Source organism: Ascidiella aspersa, chromosome 9, assembly GCF_963924565.1.
Source record: "Ascidiella aspersa chromosome 9, kaAscAspe10.2, whole genome shotgun sequence".
Lineage (NCBI taxonomy): Eukaryota > Metazoa > Chordata > Ascidiacea > Phlebobranchia > Ascidiidae > Ascidiella > Ascidiella aspersa.
Genome location: NC_139455.1, coordinates 22,702,809 through 22,728,992, shown reverse-complemented (window position 1 = coordinate 22,728,992; position 26,184 = coordinate 22,702,809). Strand labels below are relative to the sequence as shown.

Genomic DNA, 26,184 nt, shown 5'->3' with positions numbered 1-26,184 from the left:
ATACACGCGAAATGACGTCATACTCTGACGCTATAAAAAAAATTGGTTGTTCAAAATGGTGCAAGTGAAGCCAAAATTAAAGAAAGCCACAATGCGTCGGGCGAAACGCGAAAAAAATGGCGACTATATTGGATTTAAAATGTAAAGTTTAATTGAGAATTAGAGTGGTGGATGACGCAATGAGAACAGATAAAACATAAACATTGCTCGATATATTGGCGTTCATCAAGTTGTGGGGCGCGTTGACCCAAAATTTAAGATTAAAATAGCCACCGTAAACATTTCGCACAAAAAAAAAACCTAAAATGTTTTTTTTTGTGCTTTTTAAGGCTTTAAGTTACCGATGTGTTACTGACGGTAGGCTACACACAACATGGCGTTAACTAAATTAGGTCGAAGAATGTGAATCGGTATAATGTTTCAGAATTTAGAAAACGGTCTATATTTCGTTCGTATCTTAAAGACGGAATACTTTTGACAGAACAGCAAAAGATATATAAATATTAGACTAAGTTTGTTCTTTTTTTTTTGGAAATAGTGCCACAGTGCATAGGAAGCTATTTGTCTGTAAAGAAAAATCGCGTGGAACATACAAGAAAGACAGAAGAGATTCGCGCAAATAGCGAAAACAGTTTCCGTTTTAGTATTTAAAACAGGCTTATAGAGGTTGGCGGGGTCATGACTAGATTTGTTTCTGGAAAAAGTGTTTACGATACAACCAAAGATGTAGAAACTCGTCCTTGTTTTCGCTTAGCCTATGTATTTTAAGGAAAATAAGCCACTGGCCGGATTAAATTGCTTGGCGGCCCGTATGTTGCCCAGGTCAGATCAAGAAGGTAGGGCTAGTAGGGCAATTTGTTGAAAAACCTTTTCTAAACCAGCAATTTAGCAAGTTCCGTGGGTACAGTAATTTTTTGGAAATAAATACAACGTCTCGCCTAAAACTCCTATTGAAAGTATAAGCAACTAACTCGAAATGCGAAAAAAGAGGACATTTAGGCTTTTCTGAGCGTCCTCGGAGGACCATTAACTTTTCTTGAGAAAAGAGGACAAATCCTCCTAAAAGAGGACATATGGTAGGCCTATGTTATTACAACACTATTCGATCGGATCGATAAGACCGATTTTGACAAATTTTAACTTCTAACATTTTCGACAAACATACGTATTTTGAACACTTTTAATATTTATTTGAAGAAAACAAGACTAAAAATAAAGCATTAGAAGAATAAAATAAAAAGATAGATAGATAAATAACCGGCGGTGAAATATTTAAACAGCAAACCCTGTATGCAATAATGTTGTTTTTCTTGAAATTTTAGTAGTCAAACAGTTTTTAGCCGGACAACATAAAATAACTTCTGATATACACGAAGTAATGGTGGAAAATGTTTAAGCAATTTTATTAAGATTTGAATAGTATGGGGAAACGTATATGAAACAATTCAAACGATGGATTAAACGCATCAAATGAAACTTAACAATAAATTAAAAACTCATTTCCTTTTAGTATAGTTTATTTTTTCCTATTTGCGCATTGAAAACCAACCATTGCAACATTGGAGAGACGATTTGATCATAAGTCGATGTCTTCGACTCAATCGTGACTTGTTTCGATTCTTCTCGCGTACGCCATCAAGCGGTCGACCAAAGTCCTGCAACACGCCACGAGGTGTCAGTAGGTGAACACCGAAACACGGGTAGCTAAGTAAACTAATAAATCTTTTACTTAATAGCAGGGGTTCTTAAACTGGGGTCTATAGACCCATTATGAGTCCGTGAACTAGTTTTAGGGGGTCCATGAAGGTAATTGAAAAGATAAGTCAGAATTAAAAGATAAGTGAATATTTAAGAAGTAATCCATTTTTCAAAGAAAACAGTTTAATTGAAGATAAAACAGTTTCCCAATGACTGTATTTCGACTCCATTTCACTTTAACATTTTTGGACCGAAATCGACAGATTTTTGAAGTCTATTTGTATTGTGACGTAGATTTATGCCGTCCTTTTTTTAATTTTCTTGTCTACTGTGGTCCACGTGAAGAAAAAAATTTTAGAGGTCCGCGGTAAAAAAAGTTTAAGAACCCCTGCTTTATGGTGATCACAGCCTACTAACCAAAATTGAGTATTGTACTTAAGGCGTTATATAAAATAATTGTTTGAACTCGATCGTGTATTGCTCGATTTTGCTTTAGTTTTTTAGCTAACCTAACAGGGGTCAACGAACTTTGTTTTAAAGGGCCGGGCATCTGTAACGCGTGACAAACGCGGGGCTTAGATAAAACTTTGCGAGAAATTTTTAAACTTTATTATCGTTAAACGAGGGTAATACAAACAAATATGCAATTAAAAGTTTGTGGGCCTTATCGAACTGTTGTCCAGTTTAAAATTAGCATTCAACAAAATTTCAGCTGTACTTTATCTTCATCAAGAAAATATGCCGCGGGCCGGATTAATTAACCAGAATAATTAACGAATTAATTAACGCTTGTGAGATCTGGCCCGCGGGTCGAAGTTTGGTGACCCTGCGATGAAACAAGAGAACTATATATGGTAGAAAAACATTTGTTTGATAAAAAGAGGCCGGATTGATAATGGAGGTCAACACCAATCAACCAAACGTCCCAGTTCCCAAAGTGGCCCATAAGTAACCCATAACCCATGTACCCACTTTGCCAGTTACCAAAGTAACCCCTGTACCCACTTTGCCAGTTCCTTTGTCGTTTTCCTGAGACCTTCCATTGACAACAGAGGTTCGATGTATTTCCTCCCGTCTTCCTTATGCATGAGAACGACGTAACGATCTGCGAATAACAGTTGATGACGTCATGAGTTTGCGTTTGTGCTCTGTGTCTGATTGTGTGTTTTTGTCGCAGTATGGCGCGGTTTTCAGAACCAGTTTTGGCGGCACACTAAAGGCAGATTTAGGATCTACACAACCTGTGATGTCATATTTTGGAGATATGACGTCACGTTTACTTCATAAATTTATTGTTACCATTCGAAAGCCACATCTTTTTTCAGTGCAAATTTTAACATAGAGAATCAAACTTTAAAGATTTTTCTAAACTGTTTCAGTATTTTTCGTAATCTATAGGTCCTAAGTCATAATCACAGTATAAGGACAAAATTAGTTACAGACGGGTCTTAAGGTCAACATGTTTAAAGACCTTGCTTTTAAAGACCAGCATGAATACTAAAGCAACTAAGTCTCCGACCTCTAAAGCATTTTTTGCTAACAAACCTGGAAGGCAATAGGTTTGCACGTTTCAATCAGCTGAGTTTTGCATAATTGACCCTTGGAATAGCGGTCAATTGATATCGGATGTGATTGGCAGTATATTTTGACAAAAAATATGAGGAACAGCTATCCAAATAAAATATTAAATATCGCACATCCCTGTAGTATATAATTATACAAAGGGTGTGTCTTTATGGAATTCAACACCAATTGCAATTCTAACCTTAACCAGTTTTTCCAAAAAAACATATTTTTACCTGTGGCCTGTTACACTACATTGGTAATCTTGCTATCGGTATAAAGTAGATGTTTTTATCAGTTCAGAAACCGATCACGGCTAGGCGCGCAAACTAAAAGCTCGTATCAATCAAGGCAAACTTACCTTCAAACCCGGATAAATTGCAGAGCGCCCAGCAAGCCCAGTGTATGCTTTCACCAACCCCGGAATATAAGAGCTGCAAGATCGGTTTAAAAGACCTGGAAATGGAATGCAACAGTGTAAAATCAGCATTTCTTCGATGTATCGCTTAAAATAAATTAAAAAGGGGCAACAGTCGTGCAAAAAACGTGTACTCGTTTTGGATTTTTTAATCGAAGGTTGTGGATGCATTCACCAAAATCCGAAAATAAAAGCTATATTTTCCATAGGATGGGTTTGAAAACTGAGAAATTTGCTAAACAAGATAAAACAAATTAACTACGAAACTTCTTCGAATAATTCATGCAGAATTTAAACAGTAATTTGAAAATGTCAATCGTCCTTCTCAGTATGACAGTTCGTGTTGATCTTTAAAATAAATGTTGGCGTTCAAAGATCCGGAAAACACAACAAAAAACGGAAAAGCAAACATGTTGTGTAATATATTGTAAGTTTGTAACAGCGATTGTTTTTTCAAACTTTTAAATTAATTTTTCCGTCTCAAAAACATTTCCAGCTAAGTAGCACAATTAGAGTAAAAAGTTTGGCAAAACTGTTGAATACTTGTGTTTAATTTGTCGCAACCTGTACTAAGATAGTAGTTGTTGTTACTTTTATAAGAAAATTAAAAACAAACGCTTAATAACACTCGTCAGGGGTTCTTAAACCGGGGTCCATGGACCCCTTGGGGGTCCGTAAACTAGTTTTAGGGGGTCCATGAAGGCCTAATGGAAATATAAGCGTATATTTACGAAGTAATCAATTCATTAAAAAAGTTTAAATAAAAATAAAATTTTTGCATTAATGTAGAGAATTACACTTTTACATTTGTTAAACAGAAATCAGCAGATTTCTAAAATGTATTGTTACGCCAAATTATGACGTCATTTCTGACAATTGCTTGCATACAGTGGTCCAAGGTCCGCGGTAAAAAAAGTTTAAGAACCCCTTCTCGAACTACATTTTGCCTTTTTATTAAGATTTTATATTACAACTATTAAAATAAAAAAAAAACTTTGTCACAAGGATCCCCAATATTTCATATAATGCCGACAGCAACAGTTTTTTATCACTTTAACAACAATTAGACAGAAAATGTTGCGATTTCCACCTTTTTCTCCGAAAAAAGCCAACACTAAGAAAAACAAAAAAAATTATCGCGCGAACCTGTAGTTAATGTTGCGCGTCGCATTGATGTCCCACTTCTCGATGACGTCATACATCTCGTTGCTGATGACGTCATGCTCGGCTTCGGTCAGGCCCCAGGTATCATCGCCGCGGTCGGACATAAGGTGGGCCAGGGTTCCGCAGGAATTGTAGGCCACCTCAATGTTGTTGTTCCGGTTCATTAGCAACCTGAGTGAGGTGTCGAAAAAATTGAATTTTAGTATAATTTTTAAAGAAATTTTTTTAGATGTTTTTTACAAATTAGATAGAATTAGGTATTTTAAACCTAACAAATTAGATTGGGATTAAAGCCTTCCAGTTTTAGGGAGATGATGAAAGCATTTTTAAATTTTTTTAATCCCCTAAAACCTGAAAGTGTCGATTATGGTTTATCAACTGATAAAGTTGGAATTTCTGGCATTTCAAATTTTGATTTGAAACATAACTTCACATTATAGTAAGACGTCATACACCAAAATTTCGCTTCAACAAATACTGATATTATGAAAACGAAAGGTAAAGCCACACAATGACGGGAATCCCCTAACCTGAAAGTGTCGATTCTCTCTTTTTTTCTCAGGCAGGATCGAAGTTCTTTCACCTCTGCGATGTTTCCCTGGAAATTACCAAAAAGGGGCATTACACGTTATGTTCGGATTTTTAAAATGAAATAAGGTTGTTCGATATAAATAAGGTTGGCAATTGCCGGCAAATAATGAAAGAGAACAGAATATTGTTTAAAAACCTTACCACGAGGCCCATGATGTTTTTGTGCAGTTCTAAGTCATCCGGAAACACCTCAAAGCATTTCTAGACAAAGAAAAAAGTCAAAGTAAACGCAAATCACTCAAAATCGGAAGATTGGATCGACTTGATTTATTGATAAGATTTTTTCTAGCCTTGCTTTGCTTGAAAAATAATATCGATGAGTGCAACTGATTTTGATCAGCTTTTTGTTACTCAGTGTTTTTTTTTAGCAAGGTAATTTTAATGTTTAAAAGAGGAAGCCTGACAAACTATGGCTAGCGGTTTATTTTCCATGAAACATTTTTCAGTCGAAAATATACGGTACGTTTTGTGTACCCTGAATTTAGAATATGGTGTTGAATAAGTTACACTTGTCAAGGCAACCACATTTTTTCCTACCAGCTTGTTAAATCAATGCTGCGCAAGTGCACATATTTTTTTAAATCACGAATTTAAGTTTACTTTTTGTAGTCCTGCCCGCCACAACATTTGCTGTGGCTAATCAGGCCTCCACCCAAAAGTACTTTCCCGCCCCTGGTATAAGGTATAGAAGACTGGATAAATTAAGATAATGTAACCTGAAAGCCATCGCAGACTCACCGAATCTGCGAACAATGGGCAAGCAGGACAGGCTTGAAAAAGAACTTTTTTAGACTGCCCTGCTTGCATCATTGATTAACAGATTAGGTGCGATGGCCTTCGTAACTGAGATCTAGCCCTTCTGAAGCTGGACCACACCGGCTTAACCGGAAGTCGTGAGTTCGAACCTCACTGCAGGCTAGTTGTTTTTCCAGTCTGCTCTGCTTGTATCAGAGTCAGCGATGGCTTTCAGTGAACTAATGATACGTAAGCCGAAATCGTTGGTCAAAAAGAAGATTCAGAAGGCTTAGATCACATGTGTGTGTGCATCTTTCATTGATTAATTGAAATAAGGCAGAACTAATCAACCAGCCTGCAGTTTTTCACGTAATTGTGAATGTAATTAATTAATGTACCTGCATAATATCTAGTCCCTTCAAGGCGATAAAGTCGCTGCTGTTCTTGGGAGTTTCATCGGTGACATTCCACAGAGTGCTCCAGCAAACCTCCATAACCTCGTCACACTGTTAACAGACACAAGCAAAGTGTCAAGATTCGTAACTTTTGGGGCATATGTACAGGTCATTGGTTAAAAAAGGGTCTTTTGTTAACATTCAAGTAGAATTCAATACGATAACATACACAAGGTTTTTCAACATACGTTAAAGCTTTTCTAACGTATACGCTACGTATTGATTGCTTAAAGTTATAATTATTTTTTAGACAAAAACTCTAATAATATGAAGGAATATTTATATGCATATCGGTTGCCGTCCACTACCAGGGTATTCTTGCTAAAGGACTCACGCAACTCAAAGGACAACCTTCGATCAGCGGCGGAAACTGTGAGGCTGTTCATGTGAGTTTGTGAAGTTGTTCGTGTGAATTTATCATTTTTTCTTGTGAGTTTATCTTTTGTTCATGTGAATTTATCATTTGTTCATGTGAATTTTTTTGTGGTTTCTTCAATGAGGTTGCTTGTACTAACAGATTGAGCAAGCATTGGCGCATGGTTGTTTCTAGAATCGTTCCCTTCTGAGCCTGCATAGCTCAGTTGGTAGAGCGACGGTCCCGGCTTGACCGGAGGTCGTGAGTTCGAACCTCACTGCAGGCTAGTTGTTTTTCTAGCCTGCCCTGCTTGCATCATTGATCGACAGATTCGGTGAAGAGTCTGCGATGGCTTTCGGTGTACTAGCCGTAATCGTTGGTCAAAAAGCAGCTTCGAAGGGCTAGATCTCAGCTATGAACACACATATGTGTGAATGTTTTATTGTTTATGTGAGTTTATCATTTGTTCATGTGAATTTATCATTTGTTCATGTGAATTTATCACTTGTTCATGTGAATTTTTTTGTGGTTTCAAAATAAAGTAAATTTTGAAAATTTGACCAGAGTAACTTCAAACTATCAAAAAATGTACATCAAACTTCTTTAAAATATTTAAAACTTTGTCTAAACAGGGAATAAACAAGTAAATTTGGCGAAAGATCACAAAAAATAGATATCTATGTTAGTGTACACGTGACTTTATTTTCAACGTATTTTTTTTACATAAGGATTTTGTTCCATTTACCACAACATTTTTTAAATGACGTGGATACATATTATTTTATAAATTAAGAAAAATAAGCATGTACGTACAGTTCTTCGATTGCGAAATTCCCTTTTTTAAACATTTAAGTAGAATTTATAAGTAAAGTAGGCATTTTAACCTTATCCAAAACCACGCGGTTCACCAACTCTTTGCTTGTAATTCGCCAGTTTTATATCTATAGTTTGCCACTTGGAATGATGTAATGAGCCACTCTTGGCACATGCGACATCAGCTTGTAAACTAACTGGGGTAGCTGCCAAGTTTGATGGGTTGGATTGTTTTTTGCAAGGCTTTAAATATTAAAATTATTAGTTTTAAGAAAACTACAATTTTAACGCATTTTGTGCTGCTATCATGATGAATTTGCTTTCTTGGATTGTGCCCATGTTTCTATTGTCCTTTCAGGTATCTTGCTAGGAGCGCCGAAAAATAAGTTAATTTTTACAAAGGAAAAGGGTTGCAAGCACGAAATTAAAGCACACAAGGTGTAATTCGGATTTTCTTGTGGTTAGGAATGTCCGATACCTGATATATCGTTCCGATATCCGATATTTTGAACAAAAAGTATCGCGATCCGATTCGATACCAAATGACGTCACTACTATGATTACGTAAGCGAAAATGATCAAAACTCCACAAAGGCTACTTACTAGGGTTGTTCAAAAAACTCTTTTTTGTCAAATTTCATTGGGGACCCCTTGGAATTGTTAGGTTGCGTCTAAAAACCCCACAAACCAAATCTAAGCACTTTTGATTCAGTATTGACCGTGCTACGGCAATTTGAAAATTCAGATTTGGGCTAAAATTTTTGAAAAAAATAAATTGTCCTCCCCCTAAAAAAAAAAAATTTTTTCTTTGTTTTTTGCATTGCTTTGCAATTGAATAACCATAAATCAACCTGTTTAGCAGTAAAAAGTGAGTAGTCATGGTACAAATGTCACATTTCAACAACATTTGCTAGGCTGTTTTGTTTAAAAAACGGCTTAAAATTTTAAAATAAAGTAGATGCAGCAAACATGACATCAAATTAATAAAATAGTGCATTTAGTCTTCACACAATTATATCAATTACTTATTTAAAAGTTCAAACAAATGTGCTAAAAAGCCATTTTTCGTACAAAACAGCCTAACAAATGTTGTTGAAATGTGACATTAGTATCATGACTACTCACTTTTTACTGCAAAACAGGTTTATTTATGGCTATTCAATTGCAAAGCAATGCAAAAAACGAAGAAAAAAATAATTTTAGGGGAGGACAATTTATTTTTTTCTAAAATTTTAGCTCAACCCTGAATTTTTGAATTGACGTTGCACGGTCAATACTGAATCAAAAGTGCTTAGATTTGGTTTGTGTTTTTTTTAGACGTAACCTAACAATTCCAGGGGTCCCCACTGAAATTTGACAAAAAAGTGTTTTTTCGAACAACCCTACTACTTACCTTCTATTTTAACAGTAATATTTCTGGGAATCTCGCTTTCGAGGTCGAAATCTCTCAGTTGGATCACTAAACTTACTTTAAGGAAGTGGACGCGTGTCTTTCTATTACCGCAAAAATATGTACAATATACCAATACATTTCGCAAAATCTGCGGATAGAAAAATCTATACGTAATAACCTGCTCGTTTTCAAGTCTTTGTTTTATGACGTTGAGGATGGTTAGAACAAAGTCGATTTTCGAAACCTCTTTCTTCATATCGTGCTCGAGAGAAACGACTGAAAAAGTAAACATGTAGTTTGTTGAAATTAGTAAGGGTTTATGTCCTATAAGTCATGGGACAACAGACAATATTCTTTATACTTTTCTGCATTGGCCAAAGTCAGTCATTCTAAGTTTGAATTAGTTTGTTCGAATTAAGAGACTGATAAAAAATTCATTCTTTTATGGCAAAATATATTTCTCTTTTTAAATACTATAACTTATAATAACTAACTTTGATCAAGACAGTATTTGCTCCTATTTTAAGACATAGTCGACATTTACGTTTCAGGGCGAGGAGATATCTCCTTATTCGAGATATTCAGTTTGCCATTGAAAACAGACAACTAAGATTTTTTTTTCTATATTCGCAAAGCATTAGAGAATTTTATCAAAAATAAACGTGATTATAAAACAGCAAGCTTGTTTGTGCTTGGTAATGGTTTAAAACATTTGGGTTTAACTGTTCATGTTTTCTTATCACTCATGTAGCCTACTGTGGGTGACCTTTGAAGAATACGCGAACATTTTATCTAGATTATAATAAAGTTATAATGAAAAAAATATTGACCTGATGAAGAACAGTTGCGCGAAAGCTTGTAAAGATTTATATACCATTGGACGTTAAAGAGTGCCACCTGATTTTCAGATTTAGAGTTGGACAAATGCAGCTACCAACAAAGATTAATATAAAAAGGTTTTAATATACTTATTTTTACGTTTTATACTTAAACAACCCACCTAAAGTATTGCACATATGAACTGCAATGGCGTTTACATCAGGGTTATTTTGATGCTGTTCGAAGGTTTTTAGAATGACCCGCGTAATGCGCAGAAAGGAAAATACCTGAAAAAAACAAAATATCGTTTTTGTGCATAACGCACGTATACACATTAGATAACAAGATATATTTGAAGTTTTTTTTGTATTGTCGAATTCCGCTATTAATTGTATGTCGAAATTAATTAAGATATATTTTTAAGATACCTTATTTTTAACGGATCAATATACAAAGTATAATTGCTAATATTTCCTGAAAGGTTAAAAAAACGTTTCCTCACAAGGTCACCGGGAAGGTCAAAGTGGTACAAGGTCAACAAAGAGTTCCTGACAACTTGGTGTTCAAGGTGATTTGATTCAAGGCACTTTACGATGGCGAGGATTATACTTCTAAAAAACACAAACAAAAAAAAGAGTTGTAAACCAGGACCGAAGTGGATAGGAATAGTGAAGTGTTTTTAGTCGTTTATTTTGGTTTAATCTGCGTGAGTGCTTATAACCTTGATGTTAATTCGACGATGAAAAAAAACTGTATGTGAGTGGGTACGTTACGTAAGTACGTTAAATAGCTACGTTACGTGATGATCCCTAAAAAACGCCATTTAGCCTCGTTTAGATCCGGAGAACGCGGTGTTGGGATTTTGTTTTATAAGTAACGTTCTTATCTAAACATAATCCCGTATACTTACTGCTTTTGCCGGTTGGAGTAGGTGGTGCAGTAAAAATTAGAGCCCAACCCCTACAATGGTCGCCTAAATATACAGCCGGTCCCCTACAATAGACCCCTAAAAACAGAGTTGGTCCCCTACAAGGGCCCCTAAAAATAGAGCCGGACGCCTAAAAATAAAGCTAAACTCCTAAATATAAGCCAGGCACCTAAAAATAGAGTCTGATACCTAAAAACCGAGCAGGTTCGCTAAAAATAGAACCGGTTTTCGTAAAGTAGTTCCTAACCGCTACATTATGTTTTGTATACTAACTGCTTCTGTTGCTTGGAGTAGGTAGTGCAGTATCTCCGGGTGAGGAAGAAGAAGTTTGCGGTGCAGGTGAGGAGTAGACGATCGTTGGTCGGATGTAGGTCCATCGATTCAAGGAGCAGCTGGCAAAACATTCGGTTGTTATCAACTTGGTCAATTTTCCTTTTTTCAATATAGTAATGCGGTCTTTGGCCAAAAGTGTGAGTGTCAGACATCCCTGCTGTGCAAATAAGGTCTAGCACAGCCAATGATATTCGCCACCAAACAGAATTACTAACGTCAAACTGAGTATTTCCCACTAACAGCACGCTAGTTCCACGACCCCGAATTTGTTGAGCGCTATTCATTCATAAACAATGGCGTTTGGGAGGGAAATTTTTACTCGTCTGTCAACAAATTACTGTGTACATCGGAGATACTGTGCACCAAGTGTCAAAAAGAAATTTAATCTAAAAACATTAGTGATGCTATAAATAAATCAATACCAGATGTACCACTAACAACAATTTGAACAAGCACAAGAATATTTTTACACGTTGTATATCACAGGAGTAGTGCACTTCCCTATTTCATCACTATGTAACTTATGTCAATAATATAATTTCATTTTTGAGTTGAAATATTTTCAGCGACACAATATTGATTTAAAAACGTATGGTGTTGTTAGCAAAAACAACTCCAAGCATAGTAATTTATCAATTAAAGGTGATGTCATTTTAAGGGCAATTTTGGCAGACAAACAGTGTAAGATTAGTGCAAGATATAGGGCTTACTTTAATGATGATGTTCCAAATGTTTTCTTTGTTATGGTTTAAATAGCGATATTTCTATTTTTAGGTTTACCATTGATTGCTTTCAGGTAAACAGTAATGAAACCCTTCTTTACGTTTTAAAGTTTGGGTTGATTTAATTCAAAAACAGGGTGTTTGGGATTAAAACAACATCTTAACCAAGCGCTGGCATGCGGCATTTTTTCCCAAAAAAATACAACTTTGCTTTTGAAGTTTAGTCCTGACATAATTTGTTCACCTTTTGCAGTAAAGATGCAGCTTTGATTCAGGGCTGTATGTGTCACACAATTTTGCGAGTCTGGCCATGGGTGAGGCAATTTTTGTGGTTAAATTTTTTTATGGTGGTTGGTAGGGATGTCTGATATCAGACATTTAAATGCGATCCCGATGTTTACGCGAAAAAGTTTCGCGATTCCGTCATTATAAAGCTCTAAAAAAATTTATAAAATTGAAACTGTCACAGGTAGTTATAAAAAAAATGCTTTAACGTGACGAATTTAGTTCCCACCAGTTGTTACCCTTTTATGCGTTAATAAATTTACATTGTAAGATAGAATCGCAAGTCAGGGCTGAAGTTTCTATAATAAATTTGCTTCGGACTGGCACCGATACCACCCTAAACCAGATATATTTATGTTAAAGGTTTGTGTCCGATGGTTTAGGCCAGGGATGTCCAACCTGCGGCCCGCCTGATGTTTACGTGCGGCCCACCACTTATTGTCACTTTTGGTAGCCATTATTGAAAACAATTGTTTCGACTATCATCAAACGTGTAAAAAGCGCAGTATTTGATGTAGGCCTAATCTTATGTTTTTTCTGAGACTATAATCGAGTCTAATGTCGCATTTCAACATCCATCGACTTTGTGCACCCATCATTGCTAAGCAAGATGTGTGTTTTTCTAAATGTGTATTTTTCCGGACCGTTTTAAGGAAATGTATCAGCCCAAACATGTAAAAACACAAATTTTCGCGCTTCGCCATAATAAAAATAATAAATAAGGTCGAGATTACTTGCATATTCGCGCATAAGTTCACTCAAGAGCGGGTGTTTATAAGTTAAGTTGTTTTATGACGTCACGATATGACGTAACTTATGACTTCACCCCTTTAATTTGAGAGGTTTTGCGGCCCATCAAATTTTTAAAGTGGCAATGCGGCCCATTCTACTAAAAGGTTGGACATCCCTGGTTTAGGCAAAATGTTTCGAAAAATCTGGGTAAGATGCGTAATTCGTGACCATACAGGAACTCAGGGGCAGTTATGGTGCCTGTTAGGATATGTGTGAAAGATTTTTCTTCTCAAATAATGCACAAACTCTAACCAGAGAAACAAGTTTCTATCTTTTGCGTCCTTTAAAAACCAAGTGATTGTGACGTCACTTACCCTGAGTAGCTTGTGCGGACAGGACAGGGGTTGGTTACGGTTGAGTGCGTACATGTGGTTGTAGCAGGTGGCCGACATTTCAGGGCGGTTCATGTAATGCTCGACTCCCGTCATCATTTGAAGCTCGCTGGCGTAACCGGTCACCTGGCAAAAATAAATTATTCGGATTTTTGTGAAAGGGGTATCTTTACGGAATCTTAAAACCATTGGCAGAAGGTTTCTGCTTGTCGATCAGTTTTCCGCTGACGCGCATATTAACAATAAAACTCAGAAGTCTAAAACACGAAGGAAACTCTATTTGAATAAGGAACTGACGACGCCAGTATAATGTAAATATATATTCCTTAAAAAAATGTCTGATCCTGGTTTTACTCTGGTCTTTCAACTTTGAGTTGTATCATTAGGATTTTGGTATTCAATGGCAAATTTTAGACACTTTTTGAGTCCTTTTCGTTTTCCTATAACAATGTTTATATTTTTGCAATGGGCTGTGTTTTAAGCTTTTTTTCTCGATCGTAGACAATTTAAATTCAAATCTGTAATAGATAGAAAACCGAGCTTACAAGATAACTTTCTTTATGAAATATAACATTTTCAGCCAAAGCCGAGCAAGAGCATAGTTTAATCATTATTGGTTTCTTAGTTAAAAGGACTTACTTTATGCGCGAGCATGTGAATGTTCGAAACCTCGCAACCTTCCGTCTCCAAAAGTCCGAGGAACTCTAGTTTTCGCTTGACGGGGGTCTCGACAAATCTCTCGCCAGATCTAAGCAGGGGTCAACAAAAAATGAACCTTAGCTAAGCTTAAACGCTGTTAAGTTAAGTACAATAGTGTACGAATAGCGAGAGGCAAAAAGTTGTTATAGAAGAAACGTTTTTATTGCACAGACAGATAAAAATTTATTAACAATCGCAGCTTTGAATGTTTTTAAGCTAAGAAGGCATAAGACAATACGCGATGTAACTACGAATCGCTCACCAGATATGAGGAACAAATGCTGCTGTAATCTTTCATTAAATCGTGTGGGGAATACTTGAATGAGTTTAATTAAACAAAATATAATGCGGTTTCAGCTAAGCTTAAACGCCGTTAAGTTAATTACAATAGTATCCGAAAAGCGCGATGCTAAAAGTTGTTATAGCTAAATCAGTGCGAAAATCATTAATAACACTGGTCTGCAAAAACAAATTTTTCATGATGTTTAAAAAAACTCATTCTGATTTGGATACCAATTTCAAAAATCATGTAATTTTTTTACAAAACTAACTTGAATATTTTTTTTTTAAAATAGTAACGCAATTATTTGTGAATGTAAATAATGCTAAAAGCTACCAATGTGTTTTGACCATCTATTTTTAACATTGTTTGGTCAAAATTAGACTAAAAACTATAAAATTGAAACTTCGGCTACAAAACTGTACTTTAAATTGTTCTGAAAACTACTTTTCCAGATGAAGCGAAAAACGAATAACAGGCTTTAGTAGCATTATACATCTAAGTATAGATTATGTTTAAAAAAAAAGACTCAAAAACTATAGATGGAAATGTCTTAGTTCGACTTTTATTAAACATTTATAGCTACGTTGGTGCACACTCTGAGGCTGTGAATCCCATTAGGGGCAAGTCAGTAAGCATTAGCCAGTATCTGGGAAACACATTAACAAGTAGCTATAGTGTTTGTGGTGAATTCGCTTATTTAGTGTTCACTGCGTATTTTTTTAACAAATTAACCGCGTAAAGAAATGTTCAATCAAATTTAAAACAAAAAGGCAAATTACTGCAATAAAATTCGACAGGTTTTGACGTTTTATTACCACTGCGTGGCTTTATTATCGTGCATCGTTTCACAAATCAAAAATAAGAAAACTATATGTTTTTATGAATATCAAGTTTCTAAAAAGAACACAAAATCAGGGATGTCCAACCTGCGGCCCGCGGGCCACATTGCGGCCCGTCTGAAATTTTTGTGCGGCCCGCTAGTCATTTTCACTCCCAAGTAGTATTTTAAACGTTCAATATTAGCCTATTAAAATGTACCAGTCAGCTTTTAGGGGCGCACTAATAGTATAGTATGGGAAAAAAATAAATATATATATATATATATAATTCTAAAAGCCCGTTATAACTCTAAAGAGAAATACTTAATCTTGAAACTTAATAGGTTCTGCGGCCCATTAAATTATTTCAAGCGTCAATGCGGCCCACTATAATAAAATGTTGGACATCCCTAATCTACAAGATATATCCAACTGCGAATGTAGGGCCAAAATGGATTAAAAAGGGGTGACTAATCAATCGAATCGCTAGGCAAAACAAAAAATACATAAGTCTTATCCAGGGGTTCTTAAACTGGGGTCCATGGACCCCTTGGGGGTCGGTGAACTAGTTTTAGGGGGTCCATGAAGGCCTAATTAAAGAACTAGTGTATACTTTAAGTAATTAATGTTTAAAAGAAAACATTTTAATTAAAAATTAAACGGTTTTGCACTGAATGTATAGTTAGACTCCATTTACCTTTCACATTTTTCGGACCGAAATAACAGAGTCATGAAGTCTATTTGTTTTGTGACGTCAATTTTGTGAGAATTTCTTGTCTACCGGGGTCCATGCGAAGCAAATAAAAAAATTAGGGGTCTGCGGTAAAAAAAGTTTAAGAACCCCTGGTCTTATCAAGCTAGAAATACCCTGTAGTGACTTGGGCACAATTAGGTGTGTCCGATAATATCGGATTGGAGCCGATACCCGATACCAAACGGTAGTATCGGTACTTGTCCGATACTAGGGTGGTATCGGTGACGATCCGAAACCAAATTGATATAGCAATTTTGGCCATGGTTTTTGATATAACACAGTGATTCTACCTTAAAAGGTATATCAGGAAAAAGTATGTACTAGTTCCTGATATACCTTTTTAGTTTGTTAAAAAAAACTTGTATGTTAAAAACTAATGCAAATTTTGGCCTAATAACTTGGTAAAACGCTTTCAGACGTTTCAATTTGAACTGTATTGCTTGTTTAAGCAAAGTAATGACGTCATTGGGATCGGATCGGATCTCGATATTTTTTGTCCAAAATATCGGAAGTCGGTATCGGAATAAATTGTCCAATATCGGACAACAATAGAGACAATTTTGGCAGAGTCCGTTCACAGACCATATGTTTTGCTTAAAAATGATTCGCCATTTGTGCATCGCGCGTCATGTGACAAAAGCGACGCAATTGCGTGCAAACCGCGCATTTGTGGCAAGTAAACAATTCGCTCGGTTGAATCGTGCACCGGAATTACGACGATAGCAGCATCATCATCGGTTGATTAACGTTTTCGATCGCGTGCGTGCGCTAAGGTTACCGCAAAACAATAAGTTCGTCAAAATTGTAGAAACAAACTGAACCGCTGCAAACAGGTGAAAACTTTTTATCTGATTTCGGCATTTGGTGCAATTCTTAGGAATTAATCAATTTGTTGTCAAGCAATTTAAACCCTAAGCTTAAATTTAATCCTTTTTAGTTCGAGACTTTTTCAAGTTTTTAGTTTTGCGTTTTAACTGATTAAAATACTATCGGGCTTCGAACCTAGATATCGACCGATATCACTTTTTTTGACCGATACAGATTTTTTACAATTTTTCAACCGACACCCGATACTGATTTTTTATATACCTGAGAAATGTTCAAAACTTGAATAAAATAAAAATAAAATTTAAAAATGTTTTAGTTTGTATACCTTTATTAATTATTAAACTATTTTTTTGCATATTAACTTGGCGTGATGCTAAATACCATTTTTTTTGTTAAAAAAAAGGGTAAGTTGTTTGTTTTACAGGAAAAATTATATTATATTTTCCGTACTAATATATCGGCAAAAAGTATCGGCCTACATTTAAAGATACCGATATATCGGTAGAAGCCAAATATCGGCCGATATTATCGGTAAACCGATATTTCGGTCTATCTCTATTCGAAACGTCAGCTAAGCCAAAAGGAACCCAGGAAACATTTGTTTTTTTAGCGCAAAACGTGGACAAAAAACAACAAGGCAAAACTTGTCGTAAAATAAATTCGATTGGAAGTTGACATTATTAATTGTGAAATTAAAGACAAATTACCCCCATTTTTTGCTAAAATGCAAAAATTACAATGCTGTGAATGACGAAGCAACAAATTCGATAAACCGCGCCGTGAATTATAATTATTATCGTGCATCGTTTCACAAATTAAAAATAAGAAAACTATATGTTTTTTATGAATATCAACAAGATATATCCAACAGCGACCAAAATGTATTAAAAAAGGGGAACTAATCAATCGAATCGCTAGGCAAAACAAAAATAATAAAACAAAAAATGCATAAGTCTAATGAGTTGCGATACTATACACTTGGAATCGTGTATCGGCTGCGATCCGATAACACCGAACATTCCTAATGACTTGACCAGTGCACTTTAATTATCAAATAATTTACGACACCGAAACATCCCTTAACGCTAGCTTTAAAGAGTGACAAGAGTTGTAATACATGGCAACCGATGACTGGGACTGGGACATGACTTTCTATTTACTCAAAGACTTGACTGGGACTTTAGCCCTTTCAAAATGATTTTACAACACTGGTACATCCCTGTACCCTATTACGAGCTAAAAGACTGGCCTTAGTTAATTATTTAAAAAAAAATCTTGACTTGGACTTATTTGGCGAATGATTTGACTTGGACTTAAAGGTATTTTACGAATGACTTGACTTGGAATTAAGTCATTAAAAATGACTTGTTTACAATACTGGCACATCCCTAAACGATATTACGAGCTTCAAAGAGTGACAGAGTTGTCCTTAATCCACTTACATCGGTTTAGAAAGCGCATCTCTGTAGAGTCGGTCTCCAATCTCGGTGGAGCTTACGTCCAGTGAGTCAAGGTTGGGCAGGGCGTCCATGATCTGGAAAACCGTGAGGTCTGGTCGGGTGACGGTTGCGTGAACACTGTCGTCATTATCTTGGGTGATTCCGATGTCCAGATGCCTGTTTATTACATTAGAATTTATGTCTGTATATGTGTGTGAGTACACTATGCACGGATCTTTAATGTAGCTCGATAATGAATTGCAAAGCAAAAACGGTAGACTAGATTGACATCATAAGAATATCAAAGCCCATACAGAAGTAGGTATCACTTTGGACGTTTCGAATAACTCTTTATTCATTTTCAACATGGCCATCCGCAAGAGATACCATCCGCAAGCTTGCCAAAGCTATGTTGAAAATAAATAAAGAGTTATTCGAAACGTCCAAAATGATACCTACTTCTGTATGAGCTTTGATATTCTTATTACGTCTTACTACAACCTCCAACCATTATGCTCCAAAGATTGACATCACTGACAGTTAAAACATTAACGGAAGACGATACAAGCTCGGACCGAAACGTCTTAATTAAAATGATGTCTACTCAACCTTTTTGGCTTCGAAATTTATTATCAAGCTATCTCTGTATATTGCAATGAAATTTATCAAGTTTTGCACGTTAGAATTTTTTTTACTGTATATGTTGCGTTTGTGTGTTAATTTGTAGTTAAATTGTTGCTCATAATCGAATGAGTTTACCAATTTTAATAGTTTAACAGTTTACTTTTATGTCAATGAGACAATTATGTCTTGTAATTAAATTGCTTTATGTATATATAAATCGAGGTGACTTTTTTGAGCGGAGAATATAATTATGTAAAAATTGAGGTCCGAAATCGAATTTGCGATCAAATCGACTTCTTTTTTAAACGTTTTGAAAAAAAAATCGTACACGAAAAATAAAGATGTTAAAAATAAACTTTTATGGTTGCTAGTTTTAAACCACCTATTTCAAAGGCGTTTGAATTTTAAGGTTAAATGAATTGGGAATGATGCTTATAAGTCTTCCTAGTATTGCTTTTAGATGTTTTAAAAAGCCTACTTTAAACAGTGGAAATCAGACTGTTTTTTATTAAAACAATCCTGTTTAAGTCGGTTTTAATTATTATTTTAGCACAAAAATGGGCTAAATTCTAGTGAAGTATTGTAAACTAGAAATCTCGTAACATTCAATAAAATCAACATATTTATCGCTTTTTAACGTATTAACAATAAGTAGTGCCGTTATCATCGTAAAAACCTTAAATTTTAAGCATTGCAAAGAAAAGAGTTTTTTTTCGTTGTTTTTAGAGTCTGTTACAACACTAGTTTTTTTCGTCCAAATATAAAAACCTTAATGTATCGTGTTGCGATAGTGAAACGTATTGCCTTAGGGCAGCGGTTCTCAACCAGTGGGCCATTGCAGCTTTTTAGGTGGGCCACGGGCAAATTTAAAAAAGCTAGATTTAAGAATTTAGTTTCATTTGTGTCACTATATTTAATTTTACGGGAATAATTGCTTGAGGAGGAATCGAGAAGGAATGTAAACTTATTGTTCAGAAGCAAGTACCTCACTAATAAGTACGGTTGAATAAATAATCTGTATTAATATATGCTCCGCTATTTTTTTGTTCTAAACGTTTTTTATAGTTTGTTTTTTCATAAAAAAGCATTGGGCCACAACATTTATGTGAAACGAAAATGGGCCACGAAAGAAAAAAGGTTGAGAACCACTGCTTTGGGCGTTTCAAGAGGCGCCTATACTTACTTAATTTCTAAAGGCTGAAAATCATATTCGTTTACTTAATGGCCCTGTTTTTCTTGGATGTCCAGTATTTTATAGGCCAAAATTTTGTACAGAAAAGTTTAGAACTTGAAAGTTATAGCACAAATTTTTCAAAACGAATATCCTTTAAGCGCAGCTTTTTATAAATGCGCCGTCATTGCTGCAAAGAATCAAATCACATAGGATTCCATTGTTGAGCACTCGGGAATCTAAAAATTAGATGTGTGTTGTTTACGATCAAGCACAATACAACCAACCTGTGCTATACAGCAGGTGGCTGAGAATAATTTTGACAAGGGCTACCATATTTTCAGCACCCAAAAAGAGGACATTTTTAGCCGGCAAGTAGAACGGTAGAGCTGTCACGTTTGAGTTTGATGATATTTTAGGTACGAAAAACAGACACAAAAGCAACAAATCATATTTATTTTTCAGATTCAGCCCTCATAAGGAATGATCATTTTTTAACGAGATTAATTTTCAATTTATTGGGAAAACTTTTTTAAACAAGCAATTTAGCATGTTTCATGACTACAGTATTTTTTTCGGAAATAAATTCAACGTCTTGCCTAAAAGTCTTGTTGAAAGTATAAGCAACTAACTCGAAATGCGAAAAAATAAGATATTTGGTCATTTTTGTGCGTCCTCGGAGGAATTAATTTTCTTGAGACAATTAATTTTCTTGAGAAAAGAGGACAAATCCTCCTAAAAGGGGACATATGGTAGACTTAATTTTGACCCATGTGGCTTTTATATCTGCGAAAGCGAGCCAGGCAACTTACCGAAGCTGCTTAAGACAGAATATCGTGTTGAAATCGGCAGGTCCCAAACAGTTCGAATACAGCGTCAGGGAAAGAAGAGAAGATTTCATCAATTCCAGTCTGAAGCAAAAATAGGTAAAATTAAAAAAAAAATTGTTGGCAACATTGCATGGACGCCAAGTTTGGGGTGCTTAGGGTGCTTCAAACACATCTAGCAGAAAATTGGGCTGCTGTTAATAAAAAGTAACAAGCTGAAACACTTTTTTTAGGATGTAAGGAATCTCCCACAGATAAAAAAAAATATAAGAAAGATTCTTGTTTTCGTATTAGATGATATTAAGACTATTTTTTACAAACAAGTATAAAACATAATATCATTTTTTTTTCCTAAAATGTATATAAATTAAATGATTTTATGTTTTACATCATACAAAGCAACAAGGTATGGATAATTTTTATATGTTACTCAGACTAGGTGTACTGTTAAAATCATGGAAAGTCCCATTTTGTTACTTCACCTATATCTTGGTAAAAGAGGGCTGTTGCACTCTTGTGATACGTCCTCAAGCATATCTTCTTCAGTAAAATTGTCACACTTTTCCTGTAAAAGCGAAGTAAAACTTGAATTTTACTTTTTTAGGTTTTTAGGCTTTTTTAGGTTGCTAATTAAGCACGTAACACTTGTCAGTGCTTGATGTAACCAAGCAAAAGTAGATTCTTCTTAAAAAGAAAAAGACAAGATTAGGTATAATGTAAACTTTTTTTGGTTTTTTTTTTTTTTTCTTTTTTTTTGGCTAGTTTGTCTTTATGGTAAAACAGCATCATTTGCTCAAATAAAACGACTAGGCAGTGATGAGGTTCGAACTCACATAGTGGGACTGCCACTTTACCAACTGAGCTACAGATCGAAGTTGTACACACTTGCCACTCGTGTATGAATGTTTCAATTTATAGTGGTGATACTACAAGTCTGTTTACCGAGCAATCTGTTCAGTCACTTTTCATAGACTTACTATAAGTTGCATGTCATCCAGTGTGATATCACCCAGCATTGACGTTTCCGGGGCATCACCCGAAGAATCAAACCTGGAAAATGGGGGAAATACCCTTGACCCAGGGGAGTGTTCATCTTCCGAAATCCGATTAAAAAACGTTTTCTGCCAAATATTGGTACACATGTAAATAAAATTCTGTATTTGCTTCTCAGTAGTTTAACGGAAAATTGGTAAAAGTTTAAAAACAATTAAAAGGTTTTTTAATTACATAAAAACTTCTACATCCCTAATCCACTATTGTGTTCTTTGTGGGTTTCACAAAATTAAAATTGTCTGTCAGACTTCTTAAAATGTTATTCTTTTACAATCTAATAGAAAAGTTTTAGGGATCATATATTCATGAAATAAAACACCCATTTTTATCAAAATAAAAATTGACACACTATTTGAATAAGTTTATGAAGCTTGGTGTGGATTAAATTGTCAAAACAAGTTTGACTTTTTAACAATTAAATAGTTTATCTTGTTAGTAAGGGTGTCAAACCAAAGTAAAGATCAAATACTGCAAGACATTGTTTCATAAAACAACATTTTAAAAGTCAATTGAATCAATTAAACAAACATTAAACCTAATACAGAAGCGACTATAAATCAAGTCTTACATTGCTAGCAGCTTCACGCTTGACGTCTGTTGGTTGCGTCGGATTCATGTAACAGGAAAGTTCAAGAGTTGTCAAGGCAACGGGGTCAGCAGGGTCAATAACAAGATACCAAGCCAGCTTATTGTCAATGATCTTAAGACTCTGGATATAAATGCGAAACTCAAATAGAAAAATACAACAGCCCATTCTAGTGGGTGTATATTTATTTTTAACCTAATCCTTTATAGTTTTAAATGGATTTGCGAAGTCAAAAATCATTGGGTTAGTTTTTTTGGAGTTGGACTTTGGACACGAGTAAGGCTACATATTATATATGACTACCCGGATCCCGAGTCAGATGTGCATATTTGCAAAAACAATCTAAAAATCGATAAGGTTGGAATCTATGTTGTACAGCAGTTTCAGACAATGTATTGTGGGTGAATGAGTTAGATGAAAGCCCCTTTGAGTGAATTGCTGTATATCCATCATGCTTGAGTTAAGTAAATGGGTACATGCGATATTCAAACCCGAAATAGGACTCAATCATCCAATTGGCCGGAGTGGACTCCGGTTGTTTTTACAGACTCCAGAGCAATTTAAATATACATTACAGTTCAACCTTTTTAACAGGCATTAAATGAGTACAAAGCCCATTCTGGTGTAGGTGTATGCATATTGCTTTTTTATACTCATTCTTTACTTTTAACATATATAAAATACAGCTCAACCTTTATTTAAGAGCTGGTATGCAGAATGCAGCAATATGAGTTAACTTTATCACGTAATGAACTTAAAAATAAACAATAAAAAGTAAGGTACAACAAATAAACAGTAATGCCCAAAAAATACAAACTTTTAAATAAGGAAATTTTTTTCTGCTCAGGCATTCAAAGCGAACTTTGGCTTTAGTTGAAACTTTGGGCCCAATGAAGAAGGATCTTGTCTTTTCATTGAGAAACTGAAAGTAACATCAAATTTTAAATTTGACAAAATATTAAGGTCAACTACATAAAGAAGAAAAAGTTTCAAGATATTTCGTTCGTTCAACTTTCAACTATTTTATACAAAACAAAATTGTAAATTTATATATAAAAAAACACGGTTGACAAATAACAAACACACGTACTTACCTTTAGAAGTAAACATTCATGTCCAGTAATTTCAAGAAATTTAACTTGATGTATTTCAATTCTTTGTGGTTTCTAAGAATATTTTGGGGATTTATAAATTATGCACAATTTTACTACAAGAAAATTAATCCATTTACCTGCTTATTTGAAAGTTCAAGTAAAGCATGATACCCAATGTCAACATTTTGAAGGTGAAATTTATTCAAGCTGCATTTCGTAGAATCGGAAAAAGCAGAAAGAATGCTTTCTATGGGTAATGAAGTGTGCTTTCTGGCAAAAATGGTTATAAAGGTTAGCATAGGCTACTAGGCCAACTGACCTAACAGGTTTGGTTAAAATGTTCTTGGTTTGCAAACTTGGTTTTATATAGTGCATGTTACATTCCTAACATTCCTTAATCATAATATTCAATATTCATTGAACGAAAGGCTAACAAAAAACAATGGTTACTTTGAAATAGTGAAACCTAATATAATACAAAAATAAAAGGTATTTCTTATCACCTTAGTACTCATACACCTTTCACAAAAACTTAAAGACACACACACACATATATAAATATATATATATGAAAGAGGCTATTTGCCTGGTAACATGTTACCGAAATTCGAAGTCAACCAATATATTTTCCATATATCGAAGAATGAGCCAGTCCGCAAAATTCAAATTTTAAAGATCGGGTAACAGCTATAGAACTAGTTTGCAACTAACAGGTACCTTCTTGTACTATGCTACCACAGCATTAAAACAATCAATTAATTATTAAAGCAATGCACAACATTTGGGTTAGGGTGTCGGTTAGTGTTTGTGTGAGGGTGGGTCAAGCATTATTATATTTATTATTAATAATATTGCTTAATCTACCCAAACGATAACCCACACCCTAACCTAGATAATGCCCATTGTGGTAGGATTCTAGACCAGCGCCAAAGTTATTTCCCAAGCAGAAACGTCAATATTTGCACTGTTGTAAAGGAGTTAGCGATAAATCGTATAGTAATTTTGCAGATCAGGTTACATTTGATCTAATTTTAAAGTTTGGTAAAAAGGGCAAGCTGGACATAAGCCTCTTCCTATTATATAATATCAAAATTCATGATAAACTACTAGTAACCCAAATTGATTTATTTTTTCGACTTACAACAAATAATGCAAAATATCATCAGCAAGCATGGCTGGAAGATGAATGTCTTTGCGGAGAGTTACAGGTGTAGTACTCCAAACATGCTGTAAAATTTGCAAGAAAAAGTTATTATCATCCACATAATATTAAACACATAGCAAATATGTACATATAAACAGCAATGTAACAAAGTTAAAAAAGTTGTCCACAACTAGTAGTTAGCTACTACTTTGTATCAGTTTTTAACATTTTCAGGCAACGCTATAATTATAAGTAAAATGTGAATTGGTTAGTATTTCTAAATGATTAAACTTGCCTTTGGATAAAACAAAGCCTTAAAGTGATTATTGCACGCAGTTTGAATGCAAATATTTCGCAGTGAGTCTGGTTTATTTACATAGCTTTCATCAGTTAAATTTGGTATTTCACCCTCTTCTGCATTTTCCACCATGTTTTTATCAAAAAGTCTCAAGTGTTCAATTAAATGAACTAAAACTGCATTGTTTACCTTAAAATAAAAAGCAAATTTTACATGTTGATGGTTTGTGTTTATATATTGCTAAAACACTGTCATATATATCTTTTTGCGACACAACTAATAAATTTAACACAACTAATATGTGTTGATTTATTAATAACTTCCATTTAGGCTAGAACAAAGCAAATTTGCTTAGGTTTTAATTAGAATGATTTCCTTGTTATTAAACGAAAACATTACAGGGAATTTCCCTACTTTTAGGTTCGTAACCTTTAGCCCTAATAGAAAGTTGCATAAAAACTTTCATATTATAATGAGGCATATAACGAAATTTGTGGTATATTTAGTGATAAGGAATTGCTTAACTTAATGAAATAATGCAATAGTCAATTTACTTTAAATGAGCATAGGTTTGTTAGTTAGTAAAAAACGTTTGATCGGGAAAGGTAAAGAACATCATAGACTATATAAAGGCATTACGGAGGGTCACAAAAGTATTCCGTGGGCAAAATGAGCAAATTTAGGAAATATACTTTGTATCGGGTGCATTACGTTACGACACTTGGATATTACATTATCAAGGCAGATTTACTTGGTAAAGAGCTCTCTTGAAGCCCTTTTATTCTGTACACTCATAATCGCATAATATCGTTGGCAAATAAGCGATTTCTCTTTTATATTTTATAAAATATTTGACTTTGATATTGTGTCAGAATAGTCCTAAGAATATTTGCTTCTCAAGAAAGGTATATAGGTAAATCTGAAATCCCGTGCTACGTCAAAAGTCAACGATAGCCAAAATTCGCGATAAAATAAATTAAAGATCGTTTCATTAAAGATAAAAAATGTATTTTCTTGCAATTAGGGTAAGCAATATTTTGTACATATAATACCGGTACCTTCATAGAGTAGTTCCTGATTATATGCAAGAATAGAGCTCGCTTGGCTCATTTCGTTCCATGCAAATTTTCAGCCTGCTTGTGGTGAGTTTTCAGAACGCGACCTCAGATA

General features: G+C 34.8%; 1 protein-coding gene and 1 non-coding gene across 2 annotated transcripts; one reads left to right on the top strand and one right to left on the bottom strand.

Moving 5' to 3' along the window:
• Positions 1–1,266: 1,266 nt before the first annotated feature.
• On the bottom strand, positions 1,267–25,198 carry LOC146133645 (protein zer-1 homolog). The gene is made up of 23 exons (XM_083397139.1): positions 25,012–25,198; positions 24,714–24,799; positions 23,710–23,842; positions 23,573–23,644; positions 23,296–23,400; positions 22,461–22,601; positions 21,817–21,960; positions 21,322–21,404; positions 20,825–20,923; positions 18,221–18,394; positions 14,036–14,144; positions 13,379–13,522; positions 11,206–11,324; positions 10,507–10,615; positions 10,186–10,291; positions 9,364–9,461; positions 6,568–6,675; positions 5,576–5,635; positions 5,374–5,441; positions 4,826–5,014; positions 3,623–3,717; positions 2,704–2,803; positions 1,267–1,655 (listed from the first exon to the last, which is right to left on the bottom strand). Exons 1-23 carry the CDS (start codon positions 25,144–25,146, stop codon positions 1,598–1,600), a joined length of 2,535 nt encoding a protein of 844 aa, XP_083253265.1. The 5' UTR covers positions 25,147–25,198; the 3' UTR covers positions 1,267–1,597.
• On the top strand, positions 7,191–7,265 carry Trnaa-ggc (transfer RNA alanine (anticodon GGC)). The gene has a single exon. It is a non-coding gene; the product is annotated as a tRNA-Ala (tRNA).
• Positions 25,199–26,184: the final 986 nt, after the last annotated feature.

Excerpts from the sequence above, each read along its gene's own strand:
- LOC146133645 (XM_083397139.1), bottom strand. The coding sequence starts at position 25,146 with ATGGTGGAAAATGCAGAAGAGGGTGAAATACCAAATTTAACTGATGAA. Across the intron at positions 10,292-10,506 it reads TTGACCTTCCCGGTGACCTT|GTATTTTCCTTTCTGCGCAT; the intron begins GTGAGGAAACGT and ends TGTTTTTTTCAG. Across the intron at positions 5,636-6,567 it reads AGGGACTAGATATTATGCAG|AAATGCTTTGAGGTGTTTCC; the intron begins GTACATTAATTA and ends TTCTTTGTCTAG.